The 22593-nt window shown below is 44.7% G+C and overlaps 6 protein-coding genes across 10 annotated transcripts; 2 read left to right on the top strand and 4 right to left on the bottom strand.

Annotated features, from left to right (window-relative positions):
• Positions 1–1082: 1082 nt before the first annotated feature.
• LOC1280319 (peptide methionine sulfoxide reductase) lies at positions 1083–2883 on the bottom strand. The gene is made up of 4 exons (XM_320163.5): positions 2634–2883; positions 2355–2557; positions 2003–2263; positions 1083–1679 (listed from the first exon to the last, which is right to left on the bottom strand). Exons 1-4 carry the CDS (start codon positions 2643–2645, stop codon positions 1445–1447), a joined length of 711 nt encoding a protein of 236 aa, XP_320163.4. The 5' UTR covers positions 2646–2883; the 3' UTR covers positions 1083–1444.
• Positions 2884–3273: 390 nt separating this feature from the next.
• LOC1280320 (peptide methionine sulfoxide reductase) lies at positions 3274–4980 on the top strand. Its single transcript, XM_320164.4, has 4 exons — positions 3274–3430; positions 3507–3709; positions 3801–4061; positions 4385–4980. Exons 1-4 carry the CDS (start codon positions 3419–3421, stop codon positions 4617–4619), a joined length of 711 nt encoding a protein of 236 aa, XP_320164.4. The 5' UTR covers positions 3274–3418; the 3' UTR covers positions 4620–4980.
• A 1323-nt stretch (positions 4981–6303) lies between these two features.
• LOC1280321 (gonadal protein gdl) lies at positions 6304–7848 on the bottom strand. Its single transcript, XM_320165.5, has 3 exons — positions 7559–7848; positions 7328–7488; positions 6304–7259 (listed from the first exon to the last, which is right to left on the bottom strand). The coding sequence occupies exons 1-3, from the start codon at positions 7717–7719 to the stop codon at positions 6982–6984; spliced, it is 600 nt and encodes a 199-aa protein (XP_320165.3). The 5' UTR covers positions 7720–7848; the 3' UTR covers positions 6304–6981.
• Positions 7849–9052: 1204 nt separating this feature from the next.
• On the top strand, positions 9053–13123 carry LOC1280322 (uncharacterized). The gene is made up of 5 exons (XM_320166.5): positions 9053–9246; positions 9395–9473; positions 11079–11215; positions 11822–11881; positions 11944–13123. Exons 1-5 carry the CDS (start codon positions 9195–9197, stop codon positions 12117–12119), a joined length of 504 nt encoding a protein of 167 aa, XP_320166.4. The 5' UTR covers positions 9053–9194; the 3' UTR covers positions 12120–13123.
• A 183-nt stretch (positions 13124–13306) lies between these two features.
• LOC1280323 (uncharacterized) lies at positions 13307–16057 on the bottom strand. Its single transcript, XM_061656181.1, has 4 exons — positions 14717–16057; positions 14069–14639; positions 13817–13980; positions 13307–13722 (listed from the first exon to the last, which is right to left on the bottom strand). Exons 1-4 carry the CDS (start codon positions 15593–15595, stop codon positions 13384–13386), a joined length of 1953 nt encoding a protein of 650 aa, XP_061512165.1. The 5' UTR covers positions 15596–16057; the 3' UTR covers positions 13307–13383.
• Positions 16058–19002: 2945 nt separating this feature from the next.
• Positions 19003–21454, bottom strand: LOC1280324 (mpv17-like protein). 5 transcript variants are annotated; one of them, XM_061656185.1, is made up of 6 exons: positions 21293–21454; positions 20736–21072; positions 20432–20661; positions 20258–20346; positions 19531–19643; positions 19003–19456 (listed from the first exon to the last, which is right to left on the bottom strand). In XM_061656185.1, exons 3-6 carry the CDS (start codon positions 20558–20560, stop codon positions 19236–19238), a joined length of 552 nt encoding a protein of 183 aa, XP_061512169.1. In that variant the 5' UTR covers positions 20561–20661; positions 20736–21072; positions 21293–21454; the 3' UTR covers positions 19003–19235. The 5 variants fall into 5 exon arrangements, with proteins under 5 accessions (XP_061512169.1, XP_061512170.1, XP_320168.4 ...); XM_061656186.1 differs by having other exon boundaries at positions 20736–21106; positions 21293–21415; XM_320168.5 differs by having other exon boundaries at positions 20736–20975; positions 21293–21415.
• Positions 21455–22593: the final 1139 nt, after the last annotated feature.

Here is a 22593-nt window from a genome sequence, read left to right as displayed (position 1 = left end):
AGTCTTGAATCACCGCCAAGCGAAGCGAGAACGACAAGCAAGCAGCGTTTTACGCCGGCAGGGAGAGGCAGCACGAGACAACGACAAACCACGCCGGTAATTGCCCATGCGCACGGGCTAAGCGTGGTTTGGCGGTGTGATGATCTTGAAAAAAAAACGTCCTACTGTTTCTTCGCAACAATAATGGACGGCTGCGAAGCGTGAGCTTTCTGAGCCGGAAAGGGAGTCACAATTCCTTTTGGGAACTGACCTCACATTGGTACCGCCAATATGCGAGACATTTTCTGCGACGCAATAAGGTTTTCTTGTGTGAATTGGCGAATGTTTCTTTTTGCTCAAATTTGATTGGCTTTGATTATCACAGAAATAGACCCATTTCATCCCCTCCTGAACTTGTCCAATGATTGCTAGTTCACGTGCACATTGAAAGCTTGTAGCGCACACTTTCAAATCTCACCGCAAGATAGCTCAAACACTAGCGCACGGTACGCGCACACCTTCAAGTGAACCGACGGGCACATCAGCGCACAGCTGGCACCCCCCGAGATAACCTCATCATCACTTATCGCTCACGAAAGTTGCAAATCATCTTATTTTTCCGTTCCATTTTTATTCATATTCATATACTTGACATTCAATTGTACAACAATCATCAAATGCCACGTGTTTCGCTATCCTAACGAGATATTATTTGATAAAATAACCCGTATGGAACTGTCCTGTAGGATAACCGGAAAACGAATCAATTAACAAAATCCCATTCTGGATTTTAAATCTCATATGAACCGGTCCGAAGCAGGTGCATCTGAAGTGTGCTAATTTGTTTCACAAAGGAAACCCATAACGCTTAGTTGGTATGACTCCGAGAAACTTAGACTCCTTTGGACCCCTTTCGTCTCTTAAACCATATTACGGCGCACTAGCCGCTAACAGTAAATAAGCTCACCGTAACATTTGATCCCCTGGATCGCTGAAATCGCCGCTAGGATCACCTGATAAGACATACTGTTTCGAAAGTGGTAGTAACTTTCTTCCTCTGTTCGGTTATATCAAGGCCCAGTCCATCAAGATACAATATGACGTAGCTGTGTTAAAGAAGTGCAACACTTCAGTATTTTATTCAATTTCTTATTATCTATTGTTGGCATCTTCTAAGCTCCTAATACCTTATCACACCAGGTTTATCAAGAACGAATCTGCCATTAAAAAAACATCTTGCTTGTAATCAGTATGGCTAACATCACTTGTCCAATCGCATCGTAGCGATCGATCGCTAATCTATCGGTGATCCAGTTTTTAAATGTAAAAGTGACAACGCTTTATGAAACCGTTGTCAGCAATCGCTCCAGGGACAGAGAAAGCTTCACTGTGTTCAGTTCTCCATCAAGTTGAGAATGGATTATATGCACTGTTGTTTCTTTCCTCACAATGCGTCCGGAATGCTTCAACAAAAAATGCCACCGCCCTCGTTCTGGATGACGTACTCGCGGACGTACTGCACCTGATCCTTACTCAATCCCAGCAGATCGGCCTCATCTTCAAACTGCTTCAGTCCGGATACGCCGATGAGATATCCGTTCAATCGAGCCGCCACGTGTGACGTATGCAGCAAGTCCGGCGTGAGTCCGATGCCCTTGGCCAGATCGGTGTGGCCCTGCAGGCGGTACTTTTGATGGTAGCTGAATGAGGAACACAGAACGAATATGCCAAACATCGTGAGTATCTCGTGATTGCACAGAAGGCCAGTGTATGATGAGCAAGGGGAAGTGTTAGACGAATAGACGTGGTAGTGCGTTAAAATGCGGTGAATCTCTACCGTAGTGGTGGTGTTTTCGCGCTTTAAATGCGAACACAGCTTGTTTGATGTTGGTGAAGCCTGTCGCGACGTCGCCATAGAAACTGAGCTGTGACAGTGAACTTGTGAGATCGACTTGCGGCATATGCTTTAAGTGTACGACCCTGAAAGTTGAACGATCTTTCGCGTTCGGCAAGAGATACTCACTTTTCGGCAGGATAGAATGGACCGGCTGGTGCAATTTCGGTGATGATGTGCTCCGGAGCACGCTTCACCTGCTCCTCTGCCCGGCTCGCTTCCGCAATTTGCCGTTGTTGCTCGTTATGATACAAAATCAGCGACATGTACTGGCGCTTCATGCGAGTGGTCAGACCGTACTCGTGGTTGTTCCAAAACAAATCCAGCAGATCGATGTAACTGATCGTTTGAGGATCATAATCAATTTCGATGACTTCCGTGTGATCTCCCCTGTAGAAAACAAGACACAGCAAACACACGGGCGCAACCATTAGAGCTGTCGGTCTCATCGACGCACTATGCACAGGCAAGAGATACGTACATCTTCTTATAGGCCGGCGACTCGGTAGAGCCTCCCGCATAGCCTACACGTGTCCGCAGAACTCCCTTGGTGGCGCCAAAGAGCGAGTCACATCCCCAAAAGCACCCCATTCCGAAGGTGGCCTTCTCAAAAGGCGTGTCGATCTGATGCAGTGGCTGCTGGGGGATATTTTCCAGCCTTCCAGCTTGATCGTGAGCGTGTTCCTAGAGGGGCAAAGCGTCAAAGGAAAGATTAAGCATCGACCATCGATGCAGCAGTCCTCAGCTCGCTTCTACTTACTGTAGCTACCATGTTGATGGTTTTGACCAAATTAGCAGCGATCGCTGGGATAAATAACGCGTGTAAGATAGTGTTCTCTCGCAGCTGTCTAAACGATTGTGACGATCGCTCGGCACAAGCAGTGACTTAGGTTTGATGCTGCGGTTTCTCGCGCGCCAGATTTATATACATCCCCCACCCCGCTCGGGGTGAAAACAAACCGGTCCGCTTGTAATACTCACACAACTAACTGGTCCGTTTCGCGATAAGGCATTCGATGTAGCTACACAACTTGTCGTTATTATATGAGGTTGAATGTATTGTGCACGAACATTCAACGATATTTCTAGCCAGAGTTACATTTTTTTAGTTTTCAATTAGATAGCTTCTACAGACGAGAGGCAGATACAGGCAAGATGATAAAAATAACCAAGCAGGTAACCCAGTTTTTCGCGTACAAAAAGTATTTCTGCTTGTAGCTTTAAAACACTCATAGACAACTCACACAGATCTGCTAGCATATGCGTACACAATACATTCGTTATGTTGTGAATACGATAGACTCGGGCCGTATTCGTACACCAACCAGTTAGTTGTGTGAGTATTACAAGCGGACCGGTTTGTTTTCACCCCGAGCGTGGTGGGGGATGTATATAAATCGGGCGCGCGAGAAACCGCAGCATCAAACCTAAGTCACTGCTTGTGCCAAGCGATCGTCACAATCGTTCAGACAGCTGCGAGAGAACACTATCTTACACGCGTTATTTATTCGAGCGATCGCTGCTAATTTGGTCAAAACCATCAACATGGTAGCTACAGTAAGTAGAAGCGAGCTGAGGACTGCTGCATCGATGGTGGATGCTTAACCTTTCCTTTGACGCTTTGCCCCTCTAGGAACACGCTCACGATCAAGCTGGAAGGCTGGAAAATATCCCCCAGCAGCCGCTGCATCAGATCGACACGCCTTTTGAGAAGGCCACCTTCGGAATGGGGTGCTTTTGGGGATGTGACTCGCTCTTTGGCGCCACCAAGGGAGTTCTGCGGACACGTGTAGGCTATGCGGGAGGCTCTACCGAGTCGCCGGCCTATAAGAAGATGTACGTATTTCTTGCCTGTGCATAGTGCGTCGATGAGACCGACAGCTCTAATGGTTGCGCCCGTGTGTTTGCTGTGTCTTGTTTTCTACAGGGGAGATCACACGGAAGTCATCGAAATTGATTATGATCCTCAAACGATCAGTTACATCGATCTGCTGGATTTGTTTTGGAACAACCACGAGTACGGTCTGACCACTCGCATGAAGCGCCAGTACATGTCGCTGATTTTGTATCATAACGAGCAACAACGGCAAATTGCGGAAGCGAGCCGGGCAGAGGAGCAGGTGAAGCGTGCTCCGGAGCAGATCATCACCGAAATTGCACCAGCCGGACCATTCTATCCTGCCGAAAAGTGAGTATCTCTTGCCGAACGCGAAAGATCGTTCAACTTTCAGGGTCGTACACTTGAGGCGTGTGCCGCAAGTCGATCTCACAAGTTCACTGTCACAGCTCAGTTTCTATGGCGACGTCGCGACAGGCTTCACCAACATCAAACAAGCTGTGTTCGCATTTAAAGCGCGAAAACACCACCACTACGGTAGAGATTCACCGCATTTTAACGCACTACCACGTCTATTCGTCTAACACTTCCCCTTGCTCATCATACACTGGCCTTCTGTGCAATCACGAGATACTCACGATGTTTGGCATATTCGTTCTGTGTTCCTCATTCAGCTACCATCAAAAGTACCGCCTGCAGGGCCACACCGATCTGGCCAAGGGCATCGGACTCACGCCGGACTTGCTGCATACGTCACACGTGGCGGCTCGATTGAACGGATATCTCATCGGCGTATCCGGACTGAAGCAGTTTGAAGATGAGGCCGATCTGCTGGGATTGAGTAAGGATCAGGTGCAGTACGTCCGCGAGTACGTCATCCAGAACGAGGGCGGTGGCATTTTTTGTTGAAGCATTCCGGACGCATTGTGAGGAAAGAAACAACAGTGCATATAATCCATTCTCGACTTGATGGAGAACTGAACACAGTGAAGCTTTCTCTGTCCCTGGAGCGATTGCTGACAACGGTTTCATAAAGCGTTGTCACTTTTACATTTAAAAACTGGATCACCGATAGATTAGCGATCGATCGCTACGATGCGATTGGACAAGTGATGTTAGCCATACTGATTACAAGCAAGATGTTTTTTTAATGGCAGATTCGTTCTTGATAAACCTGCTGTGATAAGGTATTAGGAGCTGGAAGATGTCAACAATAGATAATAAGAAATTGAATAAAATACTGAAGTGTTGCACTTCTTTAACACAGCTACGTCATATTGCATCTTGATGGACTGGGCCTTGATATAACCGAAAAGAGGAAGAAACTTACTACCACTTTCGAAACAGTATGTCTTATCAGGTGATCCTAGCGGCGATTTCAGCGATCCAGGGGATCAAATGTTACGGTGAGCTTATTTACTGTTTGCGGCTAGTGCGCCGTAGTATGGTTTAAAAGACGAAAGGGGTCCAAAGGAGTCTAAGTTTCTCGGAGTCATACCAACTAAGCGTTATGGTTTTTCTTTATGAAACAAATTAGCACACTTCAGATGCACCTCCTTCGGACCGGTTCATATGAGATTTAAAATCCAGAATGGGATTTTGTTAATTGATTCGTTTTCCGGTTATCCTACAGGACAGTTCCATACGGTTTATTTTATCAAATAATATCTCGTTAGGATAGCGAAACACATGGCATTTGATGATTGTTGTACAATTGAATGTCAAGTATATGAATATGAATAAAAATGGAACGGAAAAATAAGATGATTTGCAACTTTCGTGAGCGATAAGTGATGATGAGGTTATCTCGGGGGTGCCAGCTGTGCGCTGATGTGCCCGTCGGTTCACTTGAAGGTGTGCGCGTACCGTGCGCTAGTGTTTGAGCTATCTTGCGGTGAGATTTGAAAGTGTGCGCTACAAGCTTTCAATGTGCACGTGAACTAGCAATCATTGGACAAGTTCAGGAGGGGATGAAATGGGTCTATTTCTGTGATAATCAAAGCCAATCAAATTTGAGCAAAAAGAAACATTCGCCAATTCACACAAGAAAACCTTATTGCGTCGCAGAAAATGTCTCGCATATTGGCGGTACCAATGTGAGGTCAGTTCCCAAATGGAATTGTGACTCCCTTTCCGGCTCAGAAAGCTCACGCTTCGCAGCCGTCCATTATTGATGCAAAGAAACAGTAGGACGTTTTTTTTTTCAAGATCATCACACCGCCAAACCACGCTTAGCCCGTGCGCATGGGCAATTACCGGCGTGGTTCGTCGTTGTCTCGTGCTGCCTCTCCCTGCCGGCGTAAAACGCTGCTTGCTTGTCGTTCTCGCTTCGCTTGGCGGTGATTCAAGACTTTCCGTCGCTGTCGGTCGGGGCAATACCTTGCTCGTGACGATGATAACGGCGCGCACTTGCTTCCGATGTGGGATGGCGAATTTCATTCAAATTATTTTTCTCGTCGCGATTTCAGCCACTTCTAAAGGGCGAACTGGAGTGAAAGTAAGTTTTTCGGAAAGGGTGAAACGAGATCTTTATTTCGATACAGTTTGTGATGCGTGTAAATATGAAACTGAATATTGATGCGTAACTACTCAGATATATTATTTTTATTTCTATAGTTTTTGTTGTTTAATAACTTACAAATATAATTAAGTCGTTGCGAAGAGCGGCATATATGATGCTTTATACAAGAGCGTCTTTTGCTTTGGTTTGATAACGTGATTGTAATTGTGCTGATTATTACTTTCTTAAACAAAAAGGCGCCCAAATGTCCGATCACGTGCTTTTAACGATTGTAAAAAACATGTTTTGAAAGTACATAAAACTGCTTTGTGTCCTATGTATTAGTAGGTCATTGACCTTATGCTATACATCAGCTGGCGTATGCAGTTGTAGTTTAGCATATGTAGCATTTACATGTACCGATTGTATAGAGTTTTACAATTTTGCATCAGCTGTTGAAACGAATGACGTTAAGCGTGCGAAAATCAGCAAAGAAACAGAAGTTGTAGCAGCTACGGAAGATGCGGCTTGCTTTATTCCCGTCTCCTACAGCCACATGTTCCAGATCGTAGCATAAATCTGCCGACGTCAATGTTTTCACACACACATGCACAAACTACCCATACACAACCAACCGATTTTCACCACTACCATGTAATGATTGTTATCCAGGCAAAAGGCCTTTTCTAACGTTGGGTTCTTGTATTAGCTAAGCTTGAGAAAATTACCCGTCTCCGGAGCAGCCAGTATTAATCCAAATTCATCCGTATGCTATTTGTTCGATTCAAACTTAATTCGACTAAGTCGTAGAATGAAATCCAATAAATACATCTGAATTTTGATTTCTTTTGGATTGTCTGTGACGTAAAATCCAGGAACGCCTGCTTTTTCCAGAGTGGATTGTTGATCTTTAACTTTCTGATCGAGATGAAGAACTAGTTTCATATCGGTTTCCTTCATATTCTTTCCATGCTTGATTTTCATCAGAGCCACAATATGCTCTAGCTCTTCGGGATCCTGTATTTTCGATTCCCATTGTTTCAATTCGACTGTAGCGAATATAGAAAGAATTAGTGATAGAACTTTGAGCCATTTACTCACTTTGGTGCATACGTACGCTGGTGGTCATTTTCGACTTTTTCGCGCACTTGCATCAAATGAGCCTCGGTTACATGCTGAATTTCCATCAATCCTTTTACGATTTCAAAGATCGTATCGTTTAGCAAAGAGTTCGCCAGGCCAGCTAATAGATCGTAAGATATTCTCATTTGATACTGTCTGAAAAAGAGAAATACGGAGCCTTTTTACACCAGCCTCTGCAATTGTTCGATGTAAACAACATACTTACTCTGGCAGATCGCCGTGCATTTTTTTAAGATGCTCTAAAAGGAAGTACAGTTTTCTTTGAAGATATTCCTGGTTGCTGAACGGATCAGCGACAGTGTCTGGTGGTATTCCTGCATCTGGTTTGATTGTAGCAGCATTTTCCGTGCTGTTCGAGTTTTCCATGTTTACAAACCACCGGCACAATGCAAGCTAGCTTAAATGACAGCAGTTCAACCACACAGTGGGAGCATAATTGGACAAGCATATTAGTCTGTACCCATGTAACACATTTGCCATTAGGTATTTCTCCAGATACGAATATTCTCCAGTGCAGGATGTAACAAAAACGATGAATATTTAGTACCCGTAATAATCTTTAGAAACATGACCCTACATTAAATTACCTAAATCAACGTTTTTTTTGGGCTGTTAGGAATGAGTATTTTCCATGTAAAGGTACAGTGCGGCTATGCTGGGTACAATTATTATTTTTTCGTCTCGTCTAAGCTCACATTAAAAAGTTGTAAAATTACCTGTGGCAATCGTTTATGTATGGTTGAGTCTGAAAATGGTACGCACCCCATAACAGCAATGACTACACAGCTACAAAGTTGAATTCTATGTAAACCATAGAGAACGTGTTCAGTTACTATTCTGAAATAACCGAGTACGGACGCTTCAGTCACATCATGGAGTTGGTAGAGTGGATAAGTGCGATCGTTGTGACAATTGTGATTAAAATTTCGTGGTCACTGCGACAAACAATGGAATCGTTGCACGATCGTCCATCAGATCCATCGTATTTTACTTCGTATGCTGAACAGTTGGTAGAAGTTGATGACGAAGTTGGTACACATTTGGAGCGATCACGCGTTGTCGAGATGAATCGAGATGCTGAGAGAGAAAATGGTCAACGAGTGACGTTGCTTACATCGACACCGGTGTTGAGTAGCGGTGCTAGCAATAGTCTATTAATGTACACATTGGAACCCAGCAATTGCTCCAGTATATACAATTTAGAACAAGAAGAAATCATTCAAGAGGAGTTCCTGAAATCCATAAGTAAGCGGAGAAAAGACTACGAAATCGATCATCATCTACTAAGTCAGTTCGACTGCATACGTACTCCAAGAGCACCGGTGAAACTATCACCAGATACGGCAATAAAATATCAACGCATCCACACTAGACAACCGAATAATCAAAGGAAATATCTGCGGCTTTAATTGTTACACAGTTTATCAAAGGAATAATACAATAAAAAACAGCCACTCAGTAGCAACACATTAACAAGATCGTATTGTTTCCTTTAGGCAAATGTTTTTTTTTTAATTTTTTTGAATCACATACAAACAAGTTTGAATAATAAAATAGCATTTGAATTTAGGTATGTACGTTGATATTTTTTTTCCAAAATGGCAGTCATACAGTTGAATTGTTAACGGGCGCTTTCTGTGTGACAATTGGGTTGTCAAACAGAGCATCGATGCTTTGGGAGCGTGTAGAGAGGGAGAAACTCTCACGATTTCCACTTGAAATTGTCACTTGGGCAAGTTCGGTCGTCGCAAGAAGTGTGTTGTTTTCGTGGAGGGACATTTGTTTGAATTGAAATTATTGAAACAAAAGTTGAATCGTGGTGTAAGTGAACAGTACAAATCATGTATACGGTATCGAAAGGGCCTAGTAAATTGGTGGCAAAAACTCGGAGAGGTAAGATTTGCGAGAAACTGTGCAGGAGTAGGCCGGAAAACAGCTGAGGCAATGTTGTGCAATAGAGTTGGTGCCGAATAGCAACGGAAAATGTGATTTTTGTATCTGCAGGACATAATTTTATGTTGATTCTCATTTGTGACCACAGGAATACCACAAAACTATGAGAAATACGAACTGTTTCGTGACCTGGGCCGGAAAGAATGTGATATTAGCAGTGAATTCAGGTGAGTGGAGAAATCGCAAAAGTTTACATAACAACCCGCTAACGTCAGGCAATGTGGTGAGGAACGGTTAACGGTATGATGGAAGTAAGCGGGACAATTGCATTGGAACGGCGAAGAGTGACTTCTGAAATATATTCTGACTGCGTGCTTTGAGCTAGCATTATGTAATGGGTAGAATCGCTCTACTCGGTGCTCGAAATTGAACCCATGCAGGCAATTGCATTCAGTACATCAGTTTCAGCACTGTTGGGAAAGTTTTCCAAACGTTTCAAGGTGTTAATTCAATTCACATGTTAGCTTTAACACCGTATCGTTCTGATTATTAAGCAAAGAGGTGAAACATCAACTACACGTGGTAATGGAAACACGGGTTATGGAAACAGCTAATCAACTAAATGTCAGGAATCAGTTCCACGATTTATGAGAAAAAGAAACAGGAACGACTAGTCGCTGGTAGCGAAATGTAACAATAAAAAAATCAACGTCGTCTCCTGCCAAGATGTGCCCAGCAGCCGTATGGTAGTCACGTGTTTACGAGCAGGGCAGAGACCGTGGTGTTTTTTTTATATAACGATGTATGAACCACACTTATAGGCGGCAGCATGGAAAATGATTGACAGAACTATTTTTACAGTTACGGAATGCCGGTTCAACGATGAATTCTTTTCCTTCGATGAATGTATGATTGTACGGTGGTTCCAATAGGAAAACAATCAGGTATTACTGTTTGGTTGCTAAGGGAAACTTCTTAAGAGGATGTTTATGACGCCGAAAGCATAAGCAAATGATAAGGCGCAGGGGCAAAATGAAAAGAAAAATGAAATGAAGTAAAGATTTGTTTGACAAGGTCGGCTCAAGTGGTCCATTTAGAAGCGGCATGTGCGAGAAGATTGTTACCATTATCATGATTGCTACACTAAGGTTGCTTTGTGCCCTCGAGATGATGATGATCATCATCATTTGCAATGAAACATACGTTTCAAAGTTGCATTGGACTGCACCCAAAGAATGTTTCACATCCTTAAACAACTTCCTTGTAAGCAAAATGTAACTTGTGAGGCGCGTTCAAATGCTGATTGTTTGTCTTTTTTAAATTGGTATAAGTGTTGTCGTTTAATGTTAAAATGTTTTTTTGTTTTTCGTCGTAGTGGTTTTAGTCTGGCAATCCTTCTGAGAAAGTATAAACTTTATACCACATCTTGTTTTCGTGTCCTATTATCCGGTTTGTAGTTTTTGTACATCGTTAGTGGTAGATTTGCGTCCGGATTATCCGTAAAATTCCGGAAGAGCAAATGGCATGCCTTTATCTATCAGGTAGTTTTTTGTTGGATGTTAATAATTTGAAAATCAGTGTTGTACAAAGCAGAAAAGAAAGCGTACCAATGCAAACAAGAGGAAAAGCTTTTTCCTTCATCATTGTGAACAAATTTCATTGGATTGCAGCCTCACACAAGCTTTGGTACAATATGGGTGTGAGGCGCAGGGCAGTTGGGGGAAGTGTAGTGCGAAATAAATATTTAATGTTACTTTGTGCGACTACGAGTCTGTACAAATACTATATTGCAAGCGGTATCTTAAATATTTGCGTTTTCTCTTCTGTTGCAGTGTGCCCCGGCCTGTGTTTCAAGCGTCCACAAAATCCGCTGCAGTACAGTATCTAAAGGCTCAGCAGCAACAGCAGCAGCAGCATGAACAGAATGTCAGTCCCCAGCATGAAGAGCTCATCAAATACATCAATGATTGTAGGTATTCAATAATATGCCGTTAGTGAAGCAATCGCCCAACCATTTAGATAATCATTTCGTTATCGCTTGGTTCACGACCTAAACAAATAAAGATTATCTGATCCATCCATCCTTTTGCGTGCCAGAACATCCTGTTTGAAGTTACAAAATTCTGTACCATTTGTGCTGTGCTGTACCTCGATTGTGCACGAGAATGAATCGATGATGTGGTTTTCGTGCTGTGATGTTACAGCGCGAACGGCACCAACGTATGTGATAAGAGTGAAATTGAAAGGCACATGGGGCCATAACGCGTCTTGACCTTTTAGTAAAATATCTCAGTAGCTAGCGAAACAACAACAGGTTCTCTCGCTACTAGCTTGATTCACATTTGATCGTGTGCGCGTTGTTTGTTACTTCACCCGTGCTTTTACGTCAACGGTCATGTGAAAGTGTATTATTTTTGGCACGGTTTGGCACATTCATTAGTCGGTAGGATGGATGGGAGGTGTTCGTTCATTGAACTCGAATTATGCGTTTTGCAAACAAGCTACCGACATCAGCTGCTATGGTTGAGAATCTAACGTTGCGCGATCTAACATACACCGTGTTATTATTTTTCAGCATGGAATATGGTGGTAGCTGATAATCCTTACGATGTACCTGGTTCACCGGATAGTACGGGTAAGACGAATGCAACAAATGATCATACCGATTTTGTTCTAATGGTTGGATCCGCTTTTCAGGATCGAATTGCTCGCTATCTTCTAACAGCAGTACATCTTCTGTATCGTCGACATCGAGCACGTCTACAGTGTATTATAATGAACTACCCAATCCGCTGCTGGTAGATTTCAAACCATTCGACCTTGAGACATGGTGGGGGAAAAGAATATTTAACAACATAACCAAAAGTCTGTGAATTACCTCCCCTGCTTACCTAATCATGTGTATTTTAAGCGTTTAAACGAATAGCTAATTAGTAATTGACGTGTGTCTCTTGAGGCAAAGATGTCGCGGAAACGAGAGCTTTGAGTGAGGCTTGCGATATTGTGAATGTATGTATGCGTCAAGATGCACGCGATGATTGCTGATGGGTAGAGAAGCAAATATCGCGGCAAAAAAATGCTGGAATCATTGTTTATCTTCTGTTTTCTCGGTAGATTCCGTTCTGTTAGTCTTTGTCATACGTTCTGTTAGCAATATGTTTTAGTTCGAAAATGTTCAGATGAAACCCAGTCCTAGATCTTACTACGTAGTTCCTATCGAAGAAATGTATTCATACGTTTGTCATGCATCATGATCATTTATTAGCGTTTAGAGTACGAAACGTAAACAGGAATCTGTTTCGCTGGCAGTCCTGCAAAATTTGTTAGCAACGTTCAATTAATTATCAAGATTCACAAGAGCACGTGTTGGTTAGCTGCTTCATTCGGTTGTTTTTATTTGGAGTGAGGCAGTGTAGTCGCGACGTGCTCTTTTGGAACAATAAACAGGTTCGATAGGCCTATGCTGCTCTCAGTTATCAATACATGCTGGTTTTGAAATAGTTTATTTTCTACTGAACTTTAATTTTGTTTGTGGAAAGTTCAGATCACTTTGATTTAAAGAGAAAAAAAAATAGACTCATCGTTTTACAAGGACATCTATTGACAAACGCATACAATTCATCCTGATATTGGATATTGACTATTCAGGCTGATATTAGATAACTGAGAGTAGTTTGTAAAGTGAAAATAATAGGTTCCAGAAGGCTGAAGAAAAATAATAGGCTGAATTGCTTATCGTAATGCGGTTGTCTTGATTGTGTTGAAGTGGGCTAGTTGCAATAGATTGAACAAGTTAGTTGCATATTGCATATGTAATTGCGTTGGTTAAGCAAGTGGCGGAAAATATGAAAATATAGAATCACCATATTTGATACAACCTTATAGAATATGAATGTTTAGAAAGAAATGACCATTTAAAGGAAAACTGTGACAAAAAAAAAAAACAGGCCCAAGATATATAATGATACATCTAGTCGAAATTGTACGAGATTATAATCGTGGTCAAACTTCCAACAGCAGGAAAAGCTGGCACTCCGTAGATAAACGCACACGTTGAAGATTTTAATTAAAATAATGATAGTATATTTTAAATGCGAGAGATATAGGTCAAAATTAAAAATCACAAGTTTTAGTTAATCAAACTTCATCTAATAACTGGCCCATACGTTCAATCTCCTCGATCGTTCCACGGAGAATGCTGTGGGCTTCGTCTTCTGTGCGAATGACCGCACGATCGGCTAGTATACCCAGCTGCAGCTTACCACCGTACGTAAGAAGCGTAATTCCAACGGCAGTGGTGCCCAGATTGGGAATGAAAAAGCAGAGATTCTTCAGCTCTCTGCCTTGAATACGGGGCATCTGCTGCGGTCCCGGTAGATTCGAGATCGCCAGCGTGCTGTGTGCGCTTTTGAGAATCTTCCTTAGTATGGTCTCCGGAAAGAGACAAGTCATTTTAGACATGATCCAATAGTTAATCTGCGAAAGGTATCGAAAGGGTATCAATTTAGCAGATTGTTATCTTGTTATGACGATATCTGCTATCTGTCTGTTTGATTGTATATGTGCGTACCAAATAGTCGGACGAAGAACGCAATACATCGGAATAACTATTAACCGCCAAAATACGCTTAGTGAGTGCATAATGCCTATTGGTGTCGTTCATCTGTATACCGGGAGTAATTGGTAGCGTTTGCAGAGCTACCGAAAAGCGATTATGTAGCTTTAAGTGAGGAGCTGCAGATAGACACGAACATATTAGTATTAGTGAGAACTTGTGAGGTGGAAATAGTATTCCATGAATGGTTCAGTATCGTAAACTTACACTCTTTCTCGATCCTTGCAGGAAGCACGACTGTGAGGTTTTTTGGCGATGTACCATTTTTGCTGGCAAAGAATGTTTCCAAACTGGAGGAAAGTGCAGTGAGGAAAACGTCCGAGAACCGCGTTCCAGGCAGAAGCCGTTTAGTGCGCTTGATAATCTCAACCCAGCGTGTATCACGGTTGTGATCCTCGTGTATCCAGCTGACCACCTTCTCGTTGGCCATTTGTGAAGCGTGGATGCAGTTGTTATCGACCTGACGTCTAGATACATCATGAAAGAAGGCGGGTGCAGTGTAGATGGTCCAAAGGATTCGCAAAATGTGGTCCCGTTGCTTTGCTAGATCGGTGAGAGAGGGAATTCTTTTCCATATGCGCTGGAGCATTGTTTCGCCTATAGTCAAATGGTGATGATCGGAGGCTTTCTGTTCTTTCAGGATGTAGTCGATGTTCATCACCTTTAGCTTGGACAGATGCTTCCAGCGCGATGGTACTTCCTTGTCGACAATAGCTTCCAGAAGCAGACGCATCAGGGCCACTCCGTCTCCTAGTGAATGATGGACACGGAAGAGGATCTGTGTGAGGAAGGGCAAAACAGAACATAAGTTAAAGAAGATTGTTCCGGTACTGGCGGTGGTATTGCGTGACGTACCGGATACTGGAGAATGTTTCGTTCTTTATCAAGCAATGGTTGCCTGCCTACAAGCACTTCCCACGAGGAGGTGTGATCTGCTGGAAGGTGTCGATTGTTAATTTTGCTCAGCAAACTCCGCAACTGTTGTTCCTCGATGAATCGTTTTCCATCAGCTAAGGGCATTGTATCCATATAGCGAATGTAGTCTTCCACGGTAAGCTCGGACTGGTCGGACCAAAAGTAGTATCCAAGTTCTACGTTGCGTTTCCAGAACATCTTTGGATGCGGTCGGTAGTTGCGCATGAGTCGCGAGGAGATGCGTTTGCGTAATGTCAGCAGAATTTCCGCGCTCATCGAGCTCTCACCGGTTGTCCAGGTCGCCACGGGCTCCTCTACGTTCGCCATGATGTTGATCATGCCACGTGAGTTTTGATCTTCAATTGCCCAAACGACATCGGCACCGTCCAGCAAGCCCTTGAAATGTTTCCCATGGCGGTGTTTTAGCACAGCTCCTATCACCGTACGGTACAGTTGGAATACGAGCAGAATCGTGCACAAGAACGGAGCGAGCGCCAGGAACTCGAGAAACGTTAGGAAGGTGTACGCTGCCCGGCGAATGTCTGCGCTGCTGGTCATTTTGAGGTGGCTGTGCTCTTCCCTCCATCGGGCTATTTTGTGTCGCAGAAACAGAAACAAAACAACGCCAGTAAGTAGTCCAAACTGCGCCGGCGATAGCAGCAGATCGAGCCGATTTTCATCCGGCACTAATTGTGCACTGTTTGATATTGGCACCGGACCGAAGGGACCAGGATGGGTAAAGTTGCGGGACACAACTTCCCAGAAGGAAACGCCCTGGTTGGAGGCCCAATCGAAGAATGTGGTAGCTTCGAGCGCCATTGATTCGGCGTATAGCAGGAACCGAGGATTGGTGTAAGGAATTCGCAATCTTTGCACTTCACTTTGCACTTGATCGATCGAGCGCTCTCGACGACACACAAAACCACAAAAATGCGAGGATCACTTGGCAAAGGTCAGTGGCGGAAGCACCGATTCCAGCAATCAGCTGTTGGCTTACACGACGCGAAGCACACACGCTAGAGTATCATGCGTAAGGATGTTTCCGTCGTTGGCACAGCACGGTCGTTGGTAGAGCGGTGTTATCAGGGGATCCGTCGCGGGCGAAGTAAGTTGAGCGAAATGTTGCGGCAGGGTTTTTATAGCTTTCGCCCCGGGCACGTAGACACCGGCAGAGGGTTTAACGGCTCCGTTGACGGAACCACGAAAAGATGTATATTAAATTATTGGTATTGCGACTGTCCTGACTGCCCAGTAGTTGCTATTGCGAATGCATTTTGTCGCTTTGTGTTCGTTTGTCGGTATATAACCGAACACATGTGCTGTAGCGCTAAACGACAGTAGCTTCGCGTCGCGCTCGGTGGCAGGAATCCTTATCAATTCTGTGACAACGGTGACGGCGAAGACAGCGAGGCAATCATTACTGGGCACTATCTGGTAGAAATTGTAAGCAAATCGTGCTCTACAGTTGCTGCATAACTATCCTTTATGTTCCTTTTATAGCAACGTGTAAAGAGGCGGATATATTGCTTGGCCTCAAAACAAAACCCTCAAAACATATTTGTAGATAAGCTCGAAAATATTCAATTTGCGCAATGAATGTTGACCTTTAGGGGTTAATATGTAGATTACTTTTTAGCGCGTGCTGTGTATTGTGTTCTTTTTGTTCCATTCAAAAGAACGAACAGAAGCATTATGTGGTATGCAACAGTGTTGCGCAAAATGGTTCGGGTGAAATGCAGTTATGTTTGCGTTGATGTCAGTGATGCAATTATTTAAAGTGCAGTAAATGGAGGCAGTATTACTGACGCACTTGTAGCAGTGTGTCATGTAACCTAGCACCTAGTATCAACTGCGGTAACGTTCTGAATAGTAATTTGGAAACTATGCTTTGGCCTAATGCTGCTGCAGATGGGGGACTATTGTCTGTCCTAACATGGAACAACTACGCAGTGCCTGGGAAAGGAAACATCGTAAAAGATAAGGCCTCTCGCTGTTGTGAAAACATATTTTCTGGATAGCGCATTTAAGCTTGTTCTTACACAACTTCACAACAATAACCAGGCGGCCGCTTCACATAATTACGCATCGGTCAAAATTTACGCTGGCGTATCGGTGTATGTGCCCTTTTTCCTCCGTTCGTATCCTGCGGTGTGCCACAACGGGGCCCGCAACAGAAGGGCCCGCTGTGGCACCAGGAAGTGGACGAAATAGCGGAAGAAACGTGGTTAAATATGAAACACGTGTTACATTGTGCACCCGCAGCGTGTCGCTTGGGGTTTTGGTCGTTTGGATGTTGTTTGTTTTCAGTATAGCACCAAACACCAGCACAGCCTCGATAGCTGGTGCGTCTTTCTGCGCAGCTAAGACCGAACGAACGGTATCGTGATTGACGGTTTGCGAAATGCTTACTACAAACGCCGCAATACAAATAAGTCCCCCCCCCCCCCCCCCCCCCGATCTGGAGGGCTGAAAACATACAAAAAAAGGAGCGATCCCCCTCCACCTCCTCGGATTTTGTTCAATGTGTGGTCCTACGATGAATGTGTAGCATGGTCAGCCAAGGGATTGTTGCACTTTTCCTAAAGTTATGGTTTGTAGCATTGCCTGGAGGAACGGTGGCTGGGATTGGTGTGATAGGAGCGAGTTTATTTTCGCCCCCAGTTGTGCTCCCATTGGTCAGTGGAAAATGCGTGCGGGTGGTTTTTTTTCTCTTTTTGGGAGAGGAAAACTGCGCCATGCGGTTTGGTTTACGACAAAATACGCCCATGTACATAAACCACGCGTGTACGGTAGGCGACGAGACGGGGAGCCGAGGCGCTAAATACGCGCGTCCATCGTCCGTTGGATCGTTAAATAAATCGTACACCGCCGCCCTCGTGTCCGCGTGTGCGCCGCATTGTCCACTAGTGAGTGTATGCCCCCTACCCCCTCCCCCTGCATGGTGCATATTTTCATCCTACTCGAAACCACCCAAGAACTCCCCACGCCCTGCTGCATCTCCTGTTCGCGTTCTAGCGCAGCGATACTACTGTTACTACCACCACTACTACTGTTGTACTGCGATCATATTTGCTGGTGTGGTGTTGGAAACGATCGAGCTTGACTGGATGCTGCGTTGTTTTTGTTATTCTTAATTTTTTATTATACACAATGGATGGATGGATGGTTGGATGAACGCAGAAAGCGCACCGAGGGCGAGAAGGTAGTGCGCGATGACTTGAGATGTTGAAGGCAGGTACAGTGCTGTGCAAAAAAAAGCCACCACAGTTTTTCCTCGCTTTATTTAAACTTTTTAAATTATTTTCTAGCTGGAATATGCAACAAACCTATGTTTTGTATGCCTCAAGGTAACTGTAAAGAGAAGGCCAACAATAACAAGTTCAAAAATAAAGCGACGTGCAATGACAGTGCGTGGCTGCACAATGTACCACTGAGCAGGAAAGGGTTTAGATGTCCGTGTGCACTTTACACGGCCATATCAGCTCACCGCCACCAGCTCTGCCAGTCCCTGTCCACGGTAAGGTAAGGTGATGAGAGCGAAATACGATCGAGTAAAATCATTTGTTTATAATCAATTTTTCAGTTTTGTATACAACAGCGAAATGCGTTGTCGAACCTCCCAGCCAGCCAGCCAACCAGCCAGCCAGCCAGCCAACCAGTCAGCCAGCCAGTCAGCCCCCCCAGGTTCGATTCTTTGCTGCTCACGTGTACACCTTAGGATATGGCCAGCGTACGGTAAACCGTAAACCGCTACCACTCCACGCAGTCTATGTGGAATTGTATTAATTTAGTGAGCAGTTGTGGAGGAGGCAGGGGGAGGGGGGAACGATGTTTCATGGGGAGAGTGGTTGGAGCTGCGCATGGTGTGAAATATTTTTATAAATCGTGGCTAATATTAGTATACCATTCCCACCTACGTTGCTATTCGCCGTGCGTATGGCTTCGGGCGGGCCCGATGGTGATTGCGGGGGGAAGGAAGGGAATGAGAAAAACGATGGGAAACAGGAGCACACAACACAGCTGAGAAAATGGACAAAACTGTCTAGCGGAGTGGAGATTTACTATTTACAATTTGCTAGCTGATGTAGAACGAACGCACTCTAATGCAATGCGTGGAAAGGAATGGATGAGCTGGGCCGCATAACTTTTCTCCAGCGATCGAACCTCGAAAGCAGATTCGAACCATTTGTCTACCGGGGTTGTAATTCATGCTAACGGTTGCGGCATTTCGGTTTAGAGACATTTATTGCATTCAGATAGCAATAATAAATATGTTTACATCGTACATTCGCAACGGCTTATGCTACTGGTAAGAGACGTATAAAACGCAATGCTCTGCAAGCGCTTCACCTAGCTAGCGACCTATTTCATTTGGTAAAACATATATGGCCTTTGGATTTTCCTATCTAAAAGCTTACTGGCGACATTCTGTGAGTTGCTGTTGTGCGTTTCCTTATGCTTAGTTGGAGCTTAACATCTTCTGGCGTTTTACCCAGCACAGGATGTTGACCCAGGCGAAGGCACAGGAGCCCACGTAAACGACGCGGAATTTCGGTGGCACTAGAACAAAGTTGAGCGTTTGGGCTGGCATCCAGAACAGGCAGGATCGTGCGAACGTGGGCAAAAACTTTTGCCGGCACTCTTCGGTGATTGATGATTGTCGCTCCATAAGAGACATTCCTGACAGGGGGTGAAACACGGTGGTTAGGTGCTGGTATGGTATTCTGATGTTGGTTGGGCTATGTCATACGTACCGGTGAAAAATATTACCAACAATGGTGGCGTAAGAATGAACTGATCCAACAGCAACTTCTTCACAATAATGCGCTTGGCAGTGCCGGGAAATGTTTTATCCAGCCACTTGTACCTGCGGATGGAGGGCGGGATATGTGGGAGAAAACGGGGGGAATTCGTTTAAAAGACACATTCACACACACACAAACATATTATACATATGTAAACGATGCTTCAGTATACCAGCAGCAGATGCAGATACGTTGCGAGATTTCCTTTCCGGCAGCGTAAACAATCTTTTTACCAAAATCTTACAAACTTTTCCCCTTTCACGACAATTACGTAAAGCAATTACCTTCGATGAGCAAATTTGTTCAGCTATATTTCCCCTTTGCTCTCCTGTGTACAGGCTTCTATGTGGAAATGATGTGCAAGCGATGGCATAATGAGAAATACGAGATGCATTGTGCATCGCTGGTAGCGGAAATGTGTTATATTTGCTATTGTGTCGCGCTTGTTTCTGTGCCGTGGAATGTAACAATTCGATTAAGGCGCATGCAGGTTGAATGATGTTGAAAAGAAAGAAAGAAAGAAAGTGAGATGGGAAAATAAAAGAGTTCATTTGATGAAACATGGTTAAGGGAAAAAAATGTTCAATTAAAATGTGCATTTGTTCATATGTTGTTGCATATATTAGTTAATGGAAATCATAAACCAATTTTCGTAGAACGTCGAACGCATACCCACCAATTGTATAGTATGGGAGAGTAGATAAACGTTCCCATAACGGCGTACCGCGCCAGTGTGGGGCGGTCGATATCTTGCGGAGGGTCAGTCTAAAAGTGTAAACAAACAAATGGCCAAATAAGTACTATATACTAATTTACTTGCCGAAACGCAACCGAAGCCGTCAATACGTACCAACAATTTTCGCGTAATGGTTTGTTGCGAAAATTCAGCACCAACGTACAGCGTGCCGTACACGAGTCCATTTCCCGCCAACGGGTGCTTTGTGAAAAAGCGACCGAAAGCTCGCAGAAACGTTGCCATGGCAGCAGCGCGTTCGCTTTGTATTTTGGAAAGCGTGCCAAACTGACTGCAGTGCACGGACGGAACACTCACTGGCCAGCAGGCTGCGCTCTCGGTGAACTCTGGTGAAGATAATCAATAAGGTGAGTAGGGTGCATCAGCGCCAGGATAACTAGTCAACTAGCCAATAACTTACGTGCCGCGTTTTCCGCCCCACACACGCAGGCAGAACGCACCGGATCGTGCAACAGTGGCAGAAAATCCTCGGCCAAAGGGCAACGTTTTGGTTCGCTTGGTTCGGGTTTCGGAAAACCTTGGTCGGGAGAAGGCGGTAACGCCCGCGTGGACTGATGCTGGTGACCCTACCGTATCACAATTTCACCATGCTTGGTTGGGGAAGTGTAGTCAAGTAGGCGGTGGGCCTGTTGGAGTAGAGCTGTATGTGTGCTTCGTAAGGTGTCCGGAAGCAAAAATGTGTCCTGGTCCCGGTTCACTGGGAGCTGAGTTTAACGTGACCGTACCGATTTACTGAGCTGTCAAGCGGTAGAGCAAATCAATGCTGCATGCCTGCAGACACTTTACACACAAGCACCATACACACACACACAACTCGTGGGGAGATATCGTTCATGCGCAGAACGCACCAAGCATGTTTGGGATATTGCTACCACGCATCAAGCTGCTGTGTTTGACATTTCCCCCGTTTGTTGTGATACTGTCACGCAGTAGGGCCGCGTGTTTAGCGCTGCTTACCTTTGGGTATGAAACGGTACGGCTAACCGGAGGTCCCCCTGGTTGAAGCGGACGACCATTCGAGAACAGATCGTTGTGGTGTTGGACGATAGACTGATAGACGGCACAACAGTGCGCCGGTGCTGGTGGCCTCAAAACGCGACCGTTGCGGCCGAGAGTAATCACCGTCAATTGATACTAATAAACTCGCCACGATCGTTTTAAATTGAAATCGACCGAAAAGTATCGGGCGGCGAGAGAAAACAGTCGCGGGCGGTGGACGGTTCGGGCTTTGATTCGGCGGCGGCACCCTAACGTGTCGTGCCCAACGGGAAAAGACATGCTTGTAATTGGCAAATGCATTCGCTGGATGTTGCTTTCTCTGCGAACCATTACGTGCGTGGCGAAGGTGTTGGTGGCGATAGCATTCAAAAGATTTGCACTGCTTTGATGGCGTAAGAATATCATCGAACGTTCCAATTTGCAGACTGATCAAACTGCACATTGCAATTGATATCAAATTATTTGCTTAGTAGCAGTAGTGAGAAGAAAAAAACAACTATTCCTTTGATTCGATAGAACTCGACCGGTGACGTATTGCTCAACCGTTGGTTCTTGCGTTCGCTTGCCCTGTTAATTGTGCTGGGTGCCGTTTGGCTTGCACCACGAACCAACAACAACAACGTTGCAGTTGCTCGATGTGTGTTTGAGTTGGGAGCCGCGGTGCAGTTAACGACATTAACAAGCGCCTCGGCCCACGCATCGAGACACTGTTATTCTTGTTTTGGCACGGGGTCACAATGGTGAACGGAGCGGTGGCAGCTAGAACGCGAGGCAATAGCTGTGCCGCAGCAGCGGCTGGCCTGCAACGATGGCGCCAGATATTGCCAGATGATCGTTCGATGACATTCGATGGCAAGGGTTCGCCTTGCGCAAGGGGCGCAAGCGTCGTGCGTAACCACGTGGCTAATAGACGGGTAGCCGACATGTGGCGCAGCGGTGGTTAAGCGGTGGTGTTCCTCCTGCTTTACAAAGTGTGTTCCTGGTCGCGATCGGCTACCGAATCTACAGCGAGTGATAAATATTAATTTTATTGTTGCGATTATTAGATGTACAAAATGCGCACTCGCAAGGAACCTCGTGGCCACGAAATGCTTGTGTCTAATGTAGACGTTTCTGTCATGAGCATGGGGTTTGCTGTGTGCTGCATATTGGGGATGGAATTTTCGCTCACTTCACCACCAATCGGTCGGTGGTATGACATCATGGCAGTGGTTGCTGCACTACATCCATTAGGGTAGTAGTATAGCCGGTAGTTTCTT

This window comes from Anopheles gambiae, chromosome 3, assembly GCF_943734735.2.
Source record: "Anopheles gambiae chromosome 3, idAnoGambNW_F1_1, whole genome shotgun sequence".
Lineage (NCBI taxonomy): Eukaryota > Metazoa > Arthropoda > Insecta > Diptera > Culicidae > Anopheles > Anopheles gambiae.
The sequence above is the reverse complement of the archived record's forward strand: the minus strand, read 5'-3'. Positions and strand labels throughout refer to the sequence as shown.

Excerpts from the sequence above, each read along its gene's own strand:
- LOC1280319 (XM_320163.5), bottom strand. Across the intron at positions 2,264-2,354 it reads TCGCCGGCCTATAAGAAGAT|GGGAGATCACACGGAAGTCA; the intron begins GTACGTATCTCT and ends TGTTTTCTACAG. Across the intron at positions 1,680-2,002 it reads CCATTCTATCCTGCCGAAAA|CTACCATCAAAAGTACCGCC; the intron begins GTGAGTATCTCT and ends TTCCTCATTCAG.
- LOC1280320 (XM_320164.4), top strand. Across the intron at positions 3,710-3,800 it reads TCGCCGGCCTATAAGAAGAT|GGGAGATCACACGGAAGTCA; the intron begins GTACGTATTTCT and ends TGTTTTCTACAG. Across the intron at positions 4,062-4,384 it reads CCATTCTATCCTGCCGAAAA|CTACCATCAAAAGTACCGCC; the intron begins GTGAGTATCTCT and ends TTCCTCATTCAG.
- LOC1280321 (XM_320165.5), bottom strand. The coding sequence starts at position 7,719 with ATGGAAAACTCGAACAGCACGGAAAATGCTGCTACAATCAAACCAGAT. Across the intron at positions 7,489-7,558 it reads ATGCACGGCGATCTGCCAGA|ACAGTATCAAATGAGAATAT; the intron begins GTAAGTATGTTG and ends TCTCTTTTTCAG. Across the intron at positions 7,260-7,327 it reads AGTCGAAAATGACCACCAGC|TCGAATTGAAACAATGGGAA; the intron begins GTACGTATGCAC and ends TATTCGCTACAG.
- LOC1280322 (XM_320166.5), top strand. The coding sequence starts at position 9,195 with ATGTATACGGTATCGAAAGGGCCTAGTAAATTGGTGGCAAAAACTCGG. Across the intron at positions 11,216-11,821 it reads CATCAAATACATCAATGATT|CATGGAATATGGTGGTAGCT; the intron begins GTAGGTATTCAA and ends ATTATTTTTCAG. Across the intron at positions 11,882-11,943 it reads TGGTTCACCGGATAGTACGG|GATCGAATTGCTCGCTATCT; the intron begins GTAAGACGAATG and ends TCCGCTTTTCAG.
- LOC1280323 (XM_061656181.1), bottom strand. The coding sequence starts at position 15,595 with ATGGCGCTCGAAGCTACCACATTCTTCGATTGGGCCTCCAACCAGGGC. Across the intron at positions 13,981-14,068 it reads TGCAAGGATCGAGAAAGAGT|CTCCTCACTTAAAGCTACAT; the intron begins GTAAGTTTACGA and ends GTCTATCTGCAG. Across the intron at positions 13,723-13,816 it reads GTTCTTCGTCCGACTATTTG|ATTAACTATTGGATCATGTC; the intron begins GTACGCACATAT and ends TACCTTTCGCAG.
- LOC1280324 (XM_061656183.1), bottom strand. The coding sequence starts at position 20,180 with ATGCACATTTTAATTGAACATTTTTTTCCCTTAACCATGTTTCATCAA. Across the intron at positions 19,644-19,728 it reads CTGAAGCATCGTTTACATAT|GTACAAGTGGCTGGATAAAA; the intron begins GTATAATATGTT and ends CTCCATCCGCAG. Across the intron at positions 19,457-19,530 it reads GTTGGTAATATTTTTCACCG|GAATGTCTCTTATGGAGCGA; the intron begins GTACGTATGACA and ends ACCCCCTGTCAG.